Below are 14,052 nucleotides of genomic sequence, written 5' to 3'. Positions count from 1 at the left end.
TCCCAATCCATTAGGATGAAGAACGAAGATACATCTTAGAATAGAATCAAGCATAGACTGAAGTAAAATAGTGATATTATTAATTCATGAGAATCAGCAGAGCTCCTAACCTGAACCTTAGGAGGTTAGTGACTCATAATGTACAAAGGAACAATGTAATTCGAAAATAATACATAAAGTTCTGAACAAGGGTGATCCTTGTTCTATATATACTAATTTACTACCTAAGAATTACAGAAATAAGATAAACTAGTCCTATAGTGCAAAAATCTACTTCTGAGGCCCACAAATTTCAAGTTCATATCACTTCATTTGATTAATTAATTGTCAATTGGAACTGGTGCCTGTTTTCATAAATCAGTTCAGAATTTCCAGCAAGCAATCCAATTTCCAAGTGACTTAATTAAGCCTACAAAATAGATATGGACATGAAATTTATACTCACTTAAAATAGACTGATAGATCTTATAAATCCTTTTCAAAACAACTCAAAATTCCAAATAAATAAAAAATTACAGCTGCTGAAAGTTGGTACTGCAGAACCAGAAAATCAAAAAATTCTGCAGCAAGCACTAAACTTCAAAAATTTATATCTTCCAAAACACTTGGTCAAATTCTCTGAAATTTTTATGGAGTAATCTTGACTTCTTCAAATTTGATAGAAAAATAATTTGGATTGAAAATCACGTCTAAACTACTCCTAGTTTTTATTTTAAGTTGCTATCCAAAATTCTACAGAATTTCTACAGCATAGGTACTTAAGTTTGTAAACACTAACTTGCTTCCCTAAAATCCTAACCATTATACATCATTGATCCTAATTTGTTTAGGTCATCTCTTCTTGTTTCATATAGATTACAGCTCCAAGAGCTTCAATTCATATATTCCAAAAATTTACACCATCGGTACCATATCATTACACCTTCACAATATCAAACTCTGCACTATACTCAATAATAATTACTCAACAAATTCATGATACACTAGCAGAATTGTAGCAAACTATTGCAACATCAAATTTATGACTCCTCTAAAAAATTCCAGTAGCAATTACCACACATTCATATAGAATCATCATCAACAATAAAATCATAACTGTCAGCTACACATATCTCTAATCTAATCACCTAACCCCTTACCTCTTTTGATGCTCAAGAACACAATTCTTGCTCTCTTGTTTTCTTGAATCAGGAACCCTAACATACAAAACAATCGGAATTTTGTTATGGATTCATGGCCATTTAGTCGAGCCAGAGAATGGGTAAGAGAAGGGTTCTCACCCTTGTAGGTGGCAGTTCTTGGGAAATTCAGTCAGTCTAGCAAGAAATGGAGCACAATAAAAGTTGAATTTTTGGATTGGGGAAAAAGAAGAAAGAACAGAGGTTACTGGGTCTTACCCAACAAGAAGAAGAACACTAAGGAAATCATAAAGGAAAAGGGTAGGGTTCCTTCTTTGGCTCCGGGTAGCAACACCCTTGATGGCCCTTCTCTTTCTTCTTGATGGTGATGTACGCAGATGATGATGATCTTGTTGACGTTTTCCTCCTCCTCTTCCTCAAGCAATCGCCACTTTTTCTTCCTTTCTTCTCTTCGTGTGGTTTCCAGAGGAATTCAAAGGCTTGACTCTGCTATATATATGTATAGAAGGTGGAGAAGGATGAACTGGTGCGGCAAGGCTTCGTGGCTTCCTCCCCTTGCAACACCACATCACATCATTGATTTCACAAAGCGGTGACCATGATTTACTTTGAAACACGTTCGGTTGTGAGAGGAGAAGGGAAGATGGATTTAATAAGAGTTCCTTGGGTTTGGTTTAATTAAGGAAGCATGGTTTGATTGAATCGGAAGAAGAGAAAGAAAACCGTGACTTTATAATAAAAGAAAAATCGGTTTGATTATGAAATGGTGGAGTTTGTTTGGTACGATTTTTAGTTTAGGACACGCTTTTATCTCTCACGGCATATCTATTCTTTTCACTTATCAATCCTAAATCCGCCTTATTAATTTATGATGAGGTGATTCTCAGATATTTATCGAATTTTTCATCACAGAATTTCGGAGAATAACTCTGTGGAGAATCAAGGTGTTATAGCTATCAACTAGTAAAAGGCATAACTTACCTTGTGGGTTTCTTATAGTGGCAGAGCAAATTTTAATTTTATATCCAAGTTACATTGGATTGTTGATCATTCTTTAGATTATTGAAAATTTATCGAAGAATAAACTACCATTTGGTCATCAAAAGATTCAATTTTTGACAAAACATTCTTTGAAGAAAAAATGACATTTTCACCCTTCAAAGATGATTTCAATTTGATAAAATGCACCAATTATAGTAATACATATTCGAGAAAGAATTATTGACATTAGATTTCGACGTAACTTTTTGTAAGCTTGCTTAGAAAAAATAAAAAAGGGTCTAGACATCGAATTTTTTCTTGAGATTTTGTATGTACCTTCTAAATAATTTTCTAAATGTTACCAATAAAAATTTGGATCAAATGCATGAATTATTTGCAATTTATAATAAAAGATGGTAGATTTTGTGAAATTGAGAAATTTTTTGGAGGGTCAAAATATAATTTCTTATTTTAAAGGGCTATTTTTGTCAAAAATTGAATCTTTTGAGGCAAAGATGGTAGTTACATATAAATTTTGAGGTGAACAAAGCAATGGATAGCTTCTGCATTTTATTTCAACTTTTACAGCTTTAATTTTATTGGCTACTTTCAAGGTGTAGTACTCAGTATACAGTTTCTATGTTTTAATTTGATGATAGAAATGCTGTTGGTTTAGGTAAGGATGGATTCTCAGTTTTTCATTTTGTATGGTCCTAACTGTTAAAATTTATTTATATTGTGTTCTACTTTTTTACAAGTCAAGCAATCTTTCTGTTAATAAAATTTGGATGTTTATGTATAATTGAAATCAACTTCCACGCAACAGCGATACTTAATACATAATATGTTGTAGAATGAGAACAAATATTCTTCACATGTTTAAAAGTTTGCTAATAATTTTATGATTAATCTTATTGTTCAACCTGTTTCTTAGACAACTCTTAAATAATTATATCTGTTTACTCTTCGTATTTTATTTTATTTTGGAGATGGTTCATCTTTGAGATGTAGATCATAAGGGATAAATAAGCAACTGCTATAAAGATATAATCACATTTGCTGAAATTCTTGTTTTAGGACATATACCTGATATTTAATTTAATTTCTGCTGCTGAAGGAACTTACCACCAGTCTACCACTAGAGCTGGGTATATGAGCTATGATATGTGGATCCATTTGCCGCTACACCTGACTCCTTGACTCCCAGCATATGTCAATGTTTTGAAAACTGAACCGGGGGTGGTTGGACTGGTTCAACTGCAAACCGATAATATTAACGATTCGGTCAAACATGTAAAACCGGTAATAAAACCAGTAATAAAAATCGGTAAATAACTGTTGAACTGGATGAGAACTGACCAATCGGATCGAACCGGAATCCGGCTGGTCGACCGAACCGAAATCCGGCCGGTTTACACAAAAAAGGGAAGCTCCTTCGTTTCTTTCTCCCTTTCACCCTTTCTTTCTTTCATTCAGAGAAATCACACAAAACCCTAGCACTATAAGCCTACACCACCGCCGCAAGGAGTGGCATACTGCCGCCGTCCGTCGCACTCAAAGTTCGCCATCCGTCGCACTCAAAGTTCGCCATCCGTCATCTAGCTTCCCTCGTGCTCCAAGTCTTCAACCCCTGTTCGCTGTCACCGATCGCGGCTGCTTCCTCGAGCTCGGCGTCCGTCGTCTTTGTCTGCTCAGCCGCGCTTCCGTCGCCGCTTGTTTGCCGTTCACGTTCGCGTCTTCGTTCAGCTGTCGTCTTCGTTCGCGTTCTTCGCCGTTCGCGTTCGCTCGGCGTTCACCGTTCGCGTTCACTCGCTGTTCACCGTTCGAGTTCGCATTCGTCTGGAAGCCACGTTGCTCTACTTCAAACTCTGCGATCAACCCGCGCGCTCCACCCAGCCGTCGAACAGCTCTCTTTTGTCGCCGTCGTGAGTTACCTATACCCGCCGTTCCCTATACTCACACAACACCAATACTCTGCTTCAAACTCTGCAACTTCTGATTTCTATTACAATAAGTAATTATTTGATTTGGTAGTGGTTTGGAATTTTTCATTGACTGAATTAAAGTTACAAACTTAAAATAGTTATGTTCTCTTCTCTATCACATTGAAATTAAGCTTTGAATTCTCTTATTTCGTTTTAATTTCACCGCACTCACCATGTTTGATGAAATGCTTTAACCATATTTCTTGTTGGTTTTATAATTTCTAGCTTTTAGAAACTTAGTAAGTTGATTGCATGTGAAATTAGAATAATTGGATCATAGTAATTAGGAAATTTTAGCTGCACAAATAGCATCTTTGCAGAAAACATATTAGTATGATTATTCCACTTGCATTAGTGTTCTTCTGGTAAATTTTAACTGTTATTGTGAACTTGTTAATTTGCTAATTGTTCTTGTGTTGTTGTTCTGTTGTTCTTCTGTTACTTCTAATTTTTTTTTGTTTTAGTTGTGATTTTCTGTTCTTGAACAAACATAATAATTTGCTAAGTTGTTGGGCTGCTGTTGTTTTAATTTGCCAAATTGTTAGGTTGCTGCGACTTAATTTGTTGGATTTTCTATTTAGGTCTTATTCTTGTTTATTTGCTAAATTGTTGTTGTGTATTTATTGTTTATTTGCTGGATATTGGTGATCATTGTCTTTGAGATATTTATTGTTTATTTGCTGGTATTGGTGATCATTGTCTTTGAGATTATTTACTATGCAGGTTTAGTGTCATGAGAAACTGTCTTTCTGTGTGTTATGACTTATGAGCATTTGGTGAAGCCTGTATTGTACCTATTCAAAGCTTAGTTTTACCAAATGGTCTTTAAAGCAACTCGTCTAAAATGCTACTGTACAAACCCAAGTCTATTGTCTCTTAAAGCCTGTATGCACCTTCATTTGGTGAAGCCTTTCTAGCACTAGTTCACTACCAACTTTGTTATTAATAATATTATCAAATTTATTTATGCGAGTACTATGTTTATTTTTCAGTTGGATTTATGATAATTCATTTGATATTCTTCTTATTCTTGTCAGATATTTCTTTTAACATTTTGTGTACTGATGAGGAATTATACTTGCTTGGTATCATGCTTTCATCTGGCAATTTTGCATTTAATATAAAAAAAGGAAAATCCTAAAAGAGGTAATTCACCACTCCATTGGAAAAACTTCATACTACCCTATACCCTCAACTTAATACTTGCATATTTATAATTTATTTATTATTCTATTCTAAAACGGTTTTTCTGGTTGATGTGGTTGAACCGGTTGGACCAATAAACTATTAAATCAGTGACTAAAGCGGTTTGATGACCGGTCCAGTTTTCAGAACCTTGGTCTACCGACCAAAGGCCTCCTTCAAGTGACACTATTTCACCAAATGTGGAGCCACCTGCCGTTCTCACTCAAAACATGTCATTTTCATCTCTCTTTCCGTCGCTTCCTCACTCGCTCTATCCACGAGAACATTTATGACCCGCCATTTTCACCCTCCAGGAAGCCACATCATAAAGTAAATGAGAAAAACAAGAAGAAAAAGAAAACAAAGAACATCAATGATCCTGATAAAATCGCAGCCCCGAAACTTCCCCTAAAATCAGAGCTTCCATTTGATTTCAGATACTCTTACTCAGAAACCAACTCTTCCGTGACACCCATCAGCTTCCGCGAATCACCGAAGTTCTCTCCGTTTGGACCTGGCCGGCTTGACCGGAAATGGACTGGGACGTGCGCACCAGTTCAGGAGGAAGTGAACCGGACGAGGCTAGAAGAGGAGCGGAATCGGGTCCTTGGAGAACCGCTCACGGAGGATGAGGTGGCGGAGCTCGTGGAACGATACCGTCACAGTGACTGTGCAAGGCAAATCAATTTGGGTAATCTCTTTGCAATCTCTCTAGTTATTGTTATTGTACCAGTAGTAGTGGTGGTAAGAGAAGTGGTTTGTCTACATGAGGTGATGGTTCAAATTTCAATATTGTTAATATAAGGCTCTATTGATGAACTAGGGATTGCAAATCACAACCCCTTATTGAAATACACGGTTGGAACTACCAACTGTGGAGGGAGTTCTTCCTCTCCAGTTTTAACAGTTTTAACAGAAAATTCACAAAACTAAAACTAACTAATCAACTAGCTAGGACTATGACTACTGCCCTTATGCCTGCTAGTGCAGCTCAAAGGGAACAAACAGATAGCGAATTAACAGCAATTAGGAACCAAAACAACTAAAACCAGCAAGTAGACTACTTGCCTCTCCTCTTGTGAACTAAACCAAACCTGTTTCTACTGCAAAACATGTATATATGTTAAATTACTTTATGTGATTTTCTTTCCTGGCTTTAGTGACTTCAATTCTAACACAATTGTTCTGTAAGCATGTATGTATTATTTTATGCTTATCTGCAATGCTAGTGTAAATGCTTAAGGATCGAGAAATGCCAAATACTGCAATTTTGCAGTTTCTTTTCGTTTTTGTTTCAACTGGATCTTTCTTTATAGTAAATTTTTGTACCAGGTTATAGTATAATAGTATAATTATGTAAGTGAATTTCAAAATCATTAGTGTAAGATTGTCAATTTAAACTAGATGCATTTTTAATCTGATGCACCAAAGGAAATGCATCTTCAATTAACTCATCTACTAAATACAATAACAAAGGCTTGCCCCACTAGATAGGGTTAGCTGCATGGAGCACAAAATGTCATTGCACCTTGTTGTGAATCGTGTCTAAACTCAGTCCATTCATGCTAAAATCTCTTTGGGCTAATGTATGATGAATACTTACCAGTTACCACCTTTAATTGGAAGTAGATAATGTTGTATATGTTGTGGTGGTAGGGAAGGGAGGAGTCACACACAACATGCTGGATGACATCCATAATCACTGGAAGAAAGCTGAAGCTGTCAGAATCAAGTGCTTGGGTGTGCCAACTCTTGACATGGATAAAATTTGTTTCCACCTCGAGGTCCCCATTCTTGCTGTCTAATTTGCAGTTTACAATGTTCATTCATAATTTGTGTACTATTGCTGTATTTACAGGACAAGTCTGGTGGAAAAGTCATCTACCGAAACATCAATATTTTGTTGTTGTATAGAGGTCGAAATTATGATCCCAAGAACCACCCTGTTATTCCTCTCATGCTGTGGAAGCCCTATGCACCAATATATCCAAGGCTTGTGATGAGTGTCATTGAGGGTTTGACGTATGAAAGAACGAAGGAAATGAGAAAGAAGGGGTTGGACTTAGACCCCCTGATGAAACTCAGTAAGTGAACTTTGGTATTGAAGACTCTGTATTTGGTTATGTTTTCATATTATTCTTGGGAAGATAGCATAACTGATTTAGTTTGAATTAGTTTTATTGTGAAGTGATTAAGTTTGGTAGTTCGTCTAAAAGTGATTATGATAGATAGTAAAAAGATTTTACTTCTTTTAAAGTCAAATCTAGAGGCAAGAATTGATGATCGTTCATGAAAATCAAACATCATCTCAAATTGATTTTGGGCCTGTAGAATTGATTCCAATTTCTAAAGCATCTCATTCGAAATAGAAATACATGCTAAACTAATGGCTACTATTTAGTCCTTGCCTGTTTGAAGAAGTTGCTGATCCTAACGTGTTATGATTTTCAAATTTTTATGTTCAGCTAGAAATGGTGTATATGTGAATGTAGTGGAGAGAGTGAGAGAAGCTTTCAAGACTCAGGAGGTTGTGAGACTGGACTGCAGACATGTTGGAATGAGTGACTGCAAAAAGATTGGAGTTAAGCTACGGGTATGTCAAAATCCAGTGTTTGCATCGTGTAGCTGAAAATCAGATCTTACATGAGTATGTGCCTGAAGTCATTTAACCATGTTGCTATTGTAGGATTTGGTGCCGTGTGTCCCAATCTTGTTCAAGGATGAACAGATAATCCTCTGGAGAGGAAAAACAGACCAAGAACCTGCTTTTCAGGACCACGATGTAGTGTCTGCAGTGTAATCTGTAAATATTGACAGGATTATAAGCTGTAGCCATTTTTACTCTATGGAGACACCCATGTTCGGGGCAACATGGCAAAAGTTGAAAACGGTGCTCTCATGAAGAAAGGAATACAAATGAACGGATAGACTTTATAATTTATGCATTGATCTACTATGAAACTAGCAAAATGTAGTGGGATGGGTTTTGTTTTTTCGGCAATTAGTTGTCATGTACATGCTTTGTTGATGTATTATATGTACTCATTCTTATCTTGTAAACTGAGTCAACACACATTAGTTCCCCGGGTTTTCAAGAGTGTTGAATAATAAGTCAGCCTATGTTTGGCTCAATTTATGTAGTATGAATGCATATAATTTTCTTCACAATTTAGGATAATGTCCGGCAAAATGCTTTGAATGCTTATTGTCACGGAAGAAAGATTTTCCATTTTCTTCCGTGTGTTATCTGTTTTACAACTCATGAAGAATTAAGTCGGGAGAGTCTATGTAATATTATCTATTAGTAATATATTAAGTAGAATTAAAATGGTCTTTAGATGCATTATTAGCCGTCTAATTTTTACTATTATATCACGTCAGTTGACAAATTTACACAATTTAAATATAATTTATCTAATTAAAATACCTTTTAATCTCTTTATCTCTAATTAAAATTCTTCTCAAATTTTTACTTTTTTTTTCCCTCATGTATTCTCATTATTTATTAATTTTTATATTTATTTTCATATATAATTAAAAATAAAATTAAAAAATGATTACTATTTTTATAATTTATTTTGTAACGAATTGGTATTATCGGCATTAATAAGGATAATCAAATTTTACAATCTTTTATATGTTTTGATAATTTAAGAATTGTAATATTTGTTTTAAATGTAATTAAGAATAACAAAATTATATATTAAGTAATGAAAGATTACAACGGTAACTATAATTAAGGCTGTACACGGATCGGATACGATATTCGCACTTTTTCAGGCTGAATCCGATTCGATCCACATACTTGCGGATCCGATATCGGGTATATCCGCATAATTCAAAAAAACTATTTTAAGATTTTGTTTGGCTGTTTTTACAAAAAGAAATATCCAGAAAATTTATTTTTCACCTGTTTAAGCATATTTACTTCTAAAATATTATCAATAAAAGTTCTCTTGAATAACAAAAACAAAATAATAACACAAGATTTAATTTTAATTATTCTAAGTTGAAGTACAACATCAAAAATTAAAAACAAGATATCATAAAATTCATAAAATAACACACTAAAATTCATATCACATTAGGGTTTACTTTCTTAAACTATGCTATTTATATGAGATGTGCGGATATGCGGATTTGCGGATCGGATCCACAAATATCACTGCCAAATCCGCAATCCGATCCTACCATAGTGCGGATCGGATAATATCCGCAAAATTCGGATCAGATGCGGATAATTACCGCGAATATGCGGATATTATCCGATCCATGTGCAAGCCTAATTATAATGGTTATTTTAACGGTCACAAATGACAAAAAAATATCATAAATATGTGCACACTTATATATATATATATATATATACATATATCTTTAATTCTGGAATATCCATTTACATTCATAGTATAACTATTCTAAAGAAATTGAGTTTTTATTTTTGTGATCTTATTGTATTTTATTCTTCTTTCCAAAAAAAAAAAAAAAATGCTTATAGCTTGATCATGTGTAATTCATATGTAGTCGAAGATTTTTTTAATATCTATGACCATCACCAAAATTTACTATGCAAAATTGCCAGCATGCCTCCAAGAATTGCTCATGAGCATTGGTAAGTTCAATATTTATGTTCTTTAGCTCATTTAGCTTTTCCCACAATTTATATTTTAAATATTGTTCCATTTGGCAAATATTAATTTTCAGAATCGCAACTGCTCAATTAATATCCGCCCAATATCAAGAAGCAAGGTATAGACGAAAATAATTACTAAATTTCAAGAGAAATCCAACTTTCTATTAGAGTCCAGATTGGTTGTCACTTTTTTATAATGTTGAATTTTTTTTATAAATATAAAAATTAGCCGATATCTATCATTTTGCATACACTAAGTTATTTATAATTTTTCTTGCTCAAATTAGTTACTTAATTTTTAATTAACCTATATTTTTATATAACTTAACGTGGCTCCATCTACACAAAGATACTATCTTAAAATATACACAAATAATAGAAAAAAGAACTACATTCACAACAGTACCAACAAAAAAAACCATATCAATAATAATAAAAACAGAAAACAATAATCCACAAAATAGATAATAAATACATTTAGAAAAAGCTAAACATAATATTTTATAAAATTTGATTTGTTATTTCTACATTTGTTATCTTAAGTTGTTACCAACATTTTTTATAAAAAAAAAGAACAATGCTTTAATTTTACTAAATATGATTAATATTAGAAGTGTCTAGTATATAGAGGTGTAAAGCTTTTACCTATACTAGAATAAATACCCGCGCTTCGCGCGGACTATGTGAAGATATATTTAGTAAATTTTTATTGTACCCAATTATCTTACGTGACCAAATTAAAAATGTATATGATGCTACTTATAAATGTAAAAATAAAAACGTGATACCAATTAACTAATGGAATGAACTATCAAACTTCATACAGTTTTATACTTGGTAAAAATATATTTATAAAAGAAATTTCCTTTTTTATGATAACACATGAGAATTGAGCTGATAGTTTTAAAACATCTATAATAAATTTACCTTTAGTGTCTTTGTTCTTTTTAGTGGATGATTTTTTAAATTTATTTTAATTGTGTTGCATGATTAAATGTTATTATCACCAAATAATATTATGTGCTATAGATAGCATCTAGTTAATTATATGCTGAATTAAAACAAAATTTATTTATATTTATTTATGATGAGTTTAAAAAATTCTAAATTAATATTTGTGATGACTAAATATTATTAAAATAATTAATTACAAAATTATTAATTTGATTTTCATCTAACATATGTTAATTAATAATTTTGTGTTGCAGGTTTTATAATTGGGCCGAAAATAAAATATAATTGCTACAAGCCCAAGTGTGATTTTATTTCTAATTCAGCTTTGATTCAAAAAATGTTCAAAGAAGTATGGCTGAATTGTTGTGATATTATTTGGGCCAAATTGAAGCTATTATTGCTACAAGCCCAAATTAATATTGATGCTACAAGACCCAATGCATGATCCGAATCCACTAAGCATAGAAAGCAAAGTTCCATTGCTTCCAACGGAACTTCTTTACTCATCATGAAGTGGAATTCAAAATTTTATTGAGTAAAGCTAATAAATGCATGGGAAATATGAGAGAGAAAGTTTCATTGATTTGATTGATGGCCTTTAATGAAAGGCACGCTACCAAGAAACAAAAAGGAAGTGGACATTTAATTTATTTTGTCTAAATCCTTTAGTTAATGTTCATACCTTCCTTTCTTCTCTCTTTTGCTTCTAACCTTTGGTCATAACACAGAGAAACCATGGAAGCTAAGCATAGCCACCGAAGAGAAAAAGAAGCACGCTACAAGACCATCAAAATGATGGCACGAAAAAGAAAAAGAAAAGTATGCTGTGGCTAAGATCTTCAACCATGAATGGTAAGATATGGTGATGAGATCTTGGCTTCTTCATACCAAAAATGGTAGAAGAAGATCTCGGCCAGCAAGGAAGAGATTCTTGGAGGCATGGCTTGTCTTTGATTCTGCTCAACCACCACAGGAAGTAGCTAGAGTGGCGAAGTGATGAAAGAGGCAGAGATTGGAGCAGATGAAGCCATCATCATCATGAAGCATCAAGGGCCAAAAATCCATCTTGGAGAGCAAGCTAAGGATGGAGCGCTCGGATTGATGAAGAGTGATGACCAAGGAAGAACTAGAGGTATTTGCATGTTGGGTTTTGCATGAGTTACCTTCTCTCTCTCTGTGGCCGAACCGGTTATGTGTGAAGGAAAAGAAGTTGAGCTTGGGTTTTTGGTTCAACTGTGGAGGCTTCCCTCTTCTATAAAAAGGGAGAACAGCCACGGTTTGATTCAAGGAGAAAGTTTGAGAGTGCAAGGCACAGAATTCTCAGAGCTACCTGAGCTAACAGTTTTCTCTTCTCCTTCAATGTATTCTGTTTTGTAATTTTTCTGTTTAATTTTGTCATGTCTTGAGTCTCATGGAAAAAGGCAAACAGTGAGGTTTGTATGAAAAAGCCATAGAGCGAAAAAAGGCAGAGAGTGCAAAATTAAAAGAAAAAGCCATAGATGTCTTAGAGTTCCTTTGTTCATCTATGTTGTGTTTCATGATTCTGTGGGAATCCCCTTGTAAATTGGGTTAGCACTTTACAGATTGTAATCAGGAAGATTATAGTGAAATTCCATCATGTTTGTGATGGAGTCTGGATGTAGGCTGCACTGCACTTAACAGCTGAACCAGGATATATCTGGGTGTAATTTTCTCTCCTATCTACTCCATTTCTGTTTCTACTGCACAGGAGAAAAAACTAAAAATATCTCGTGTCAGGTGACGAGACAAAAAGAAAAGTCTCGTGGCTAGGGACGAGACAAAAGAAAAAGTCTCGTGGATAGTGACGAGATAAAAAGACAAAAAGTTACCTAAGTTGGTTTCAAAGATCAGCAAGTATTATCAAGCAAAAAGGGGGCTAAGATTCAACCCCCCTTCTCTTAGCCACTGATAACCATCAATTGGTATCAGAGCTTGGTCTCAAAGAGATCAAGCTTTGCAGCTTGGAGAAAAGATCCAAATGGCAGAAAGCAGTGGCTCTAATCTGGTGTCCTACAATCTTACAGAAGGGCAGTCAAGCAACAGACCGCCTCTTTTCAATGGGAAAAACTATACCTATTGGAAAGAGAGAATGAAGATATTTGTGCAGGCAGTAGACTACAGACTCTGGAAGATCATCTTGGAAGGCCCTCAATTTCCAACTAACACAAGTGCTGAAGGAGTAGTCACTCTCAAACCAGAAGCAAGCTGGACCGAGGAAGATAGGAAGAAGGTGGAGTTAAATGCCAAGGCAGTAAACCTGCTCAACTGTGCTATCAGCTTCGAGGAGTACCGACGGGTATCACGATGCACAATGGCAAAAGAAATCTGGGACAAATTGCAAATCACTCATGAAGGAACCACCATTGTAAAGAAGACTCGGACAGATATGTTGAACAGAGAGTATGAAATGTTTGCAATGAAGGAAGGAGAGTCTATTGATGAGCTGTTTGAACAATTCAATATCATTATTGTTGGCTTAGATGCTCTGGGAATTACATATCCTGATTCTGTGCTTGTGAGGAGAGTGCTGAGATGTCTCACAAAAGAGTGGGAAACAAAAGCTTTAATTATTTCTGAGAGCAGTAGCTTAGACTCCATGACATGTGATGATTTGAGAGGAAATATTCTTGCTTTTGAAAACACCTATTTGAAAAAAGATTCAAAAAAGAAAGGAATTGCTTTTTCTTCTATGACTAACCCTATGGATGAAGAATCCAGTGATAACTCCTCTGAACATGAATTTGTGTTATTTGCCAAAAAATTCAGGAAAATGATGAAGCTCAAAGGCAAAGGCAGCAGCTCAAGGAGAATGAAGAAAGACCTTAGCAAAGTAACTTGTTACAACTGCAAGGAAATGGGGCATTTCAAATCTGACTGTCCCAAGTTAAAGAAGGAGGAGAAGCCAAAAAGAGGAAAGAAGAAGGGACTGATGGCTTCGTGGGAAGACTTGGAAAATGACTCAGATGATGATGATGAAGAAATCGAGACCAAGTCACAACCATGTCTCATGGCAGATCACATTGATCAGGTAGTCTTTCATAACCCTAACACTGAAGATCTTCATCTTATGATAGACCACCTTTCTGAAAAAATAAGATGCTTCCTGCTAAAAAATCAAGAACTTGAACAACAAATCACCATTCTTAAAGCTGAA

At 34.6% G+C, this 14,052-nt stretch overlaps 1 protein-coding gene and 1 long non-coding RNA gene across 5 annotated transcripts; one reads left to right on the top strand and one right to left on the bottom strand.

Moving 5' to 3' along the window:
- Positions 1–851: 851 nt before the first annotated feature.
- Positions 852–1,812, bottom strand: LOC112750501 (uncharacterized). Its single transcript, XR_003175864.2, has 3 exons — positions 1,398–1,812; positions 1,281–1,316; positions 852–1,196 (listed from the first exon to the last, which is right to left on the bottom strand). It is a non-coding gene; the product is annotated as an uncharacterized lncRNA (long non-coding RNA).
- Positions 1,813–3,567: 1,755 nt separating this feature from the next.
- Positions 3,568–8,458, top strand: LOC112750500 (CRS2-associated factor 2, mitochondrial). Of its 4 annotated transcripts, none has more exons than XM_072216623.1 (7): positions 3,568–4,045; positions 5,143–5,251; positions 5,431–5,981; positions 6,947–7,074; positions 7,149–7,374; positions 7,756–7,883; positions 7,977–8,458. In XM_072216623.1, the coding sequence occupies exons 3-7, from the start codon at positions 5,489–5,491 to the stop codon at positions 8,088–8,090; spliced, it is 1,089 nt and encodes a 362-aa protein (XP_072072724.1). In that variant the 5' UTR covers positions 3,568–4,045; positions 5,143–5,251; positions 5,431–5,488; the 3' UTR covers positions 8,091–8,458. The 4 variants fall into 4 exon arrangements, with proteins under 4 accessions (XP_072072724.1, XP_025655037.1, XP_072072723.1 ...); XM_072216621.1 differs by having other exon boundaries at positions 3,569–4,045; positions 5,402–5,981; XM_025799252.3 differs by lacking the exon at positions 5,143–5,251.
- The last annotated feature ends 5,594 nt before the right edge of the window (positions 8,459–14,052 follow it).

This window comes from Arachis hypogaea, chromosome 15, assembly GCF_003086295.3.
Source record: "Arachis hypogaea cultivar Tifrunner chromosome 15, arahy.Tifrunner.gnm2.J5K5, whole genome shotgun sequence".
NCBI lineage: Eukaryota > Viridiplantae > Streptophyta > Magnoliopsida > Fabales > Fabaceae > Arachis > Arachis hypogaea.
This window is presented reverse-complemented; position numbering and strand designations above follow the sequence as displayed.

Coding starts and splice junctions, on each gene's coding strand:
- LOC112750500 (XM_025799252.3), top strand. CDS start 5,489: ATGTGGAGCCACCTGCCGTTCTCACTCAAAACATGTCATTTTCATCTC. Junction 7,375..7,755: donor AGACCCCCTGATGAAACTCA/GTAAGTGAACTT, acceptor TTTTATGTTCAG/CTAGAAATGGTGTATATGTG. Junction 7,884..7,976: donor AGATTGGAGTTAAGCTACGG/GTATGTCAAAAT, acceptor TTGCTATTGTAG/GATTTGGTGCCGTGTGTCCC.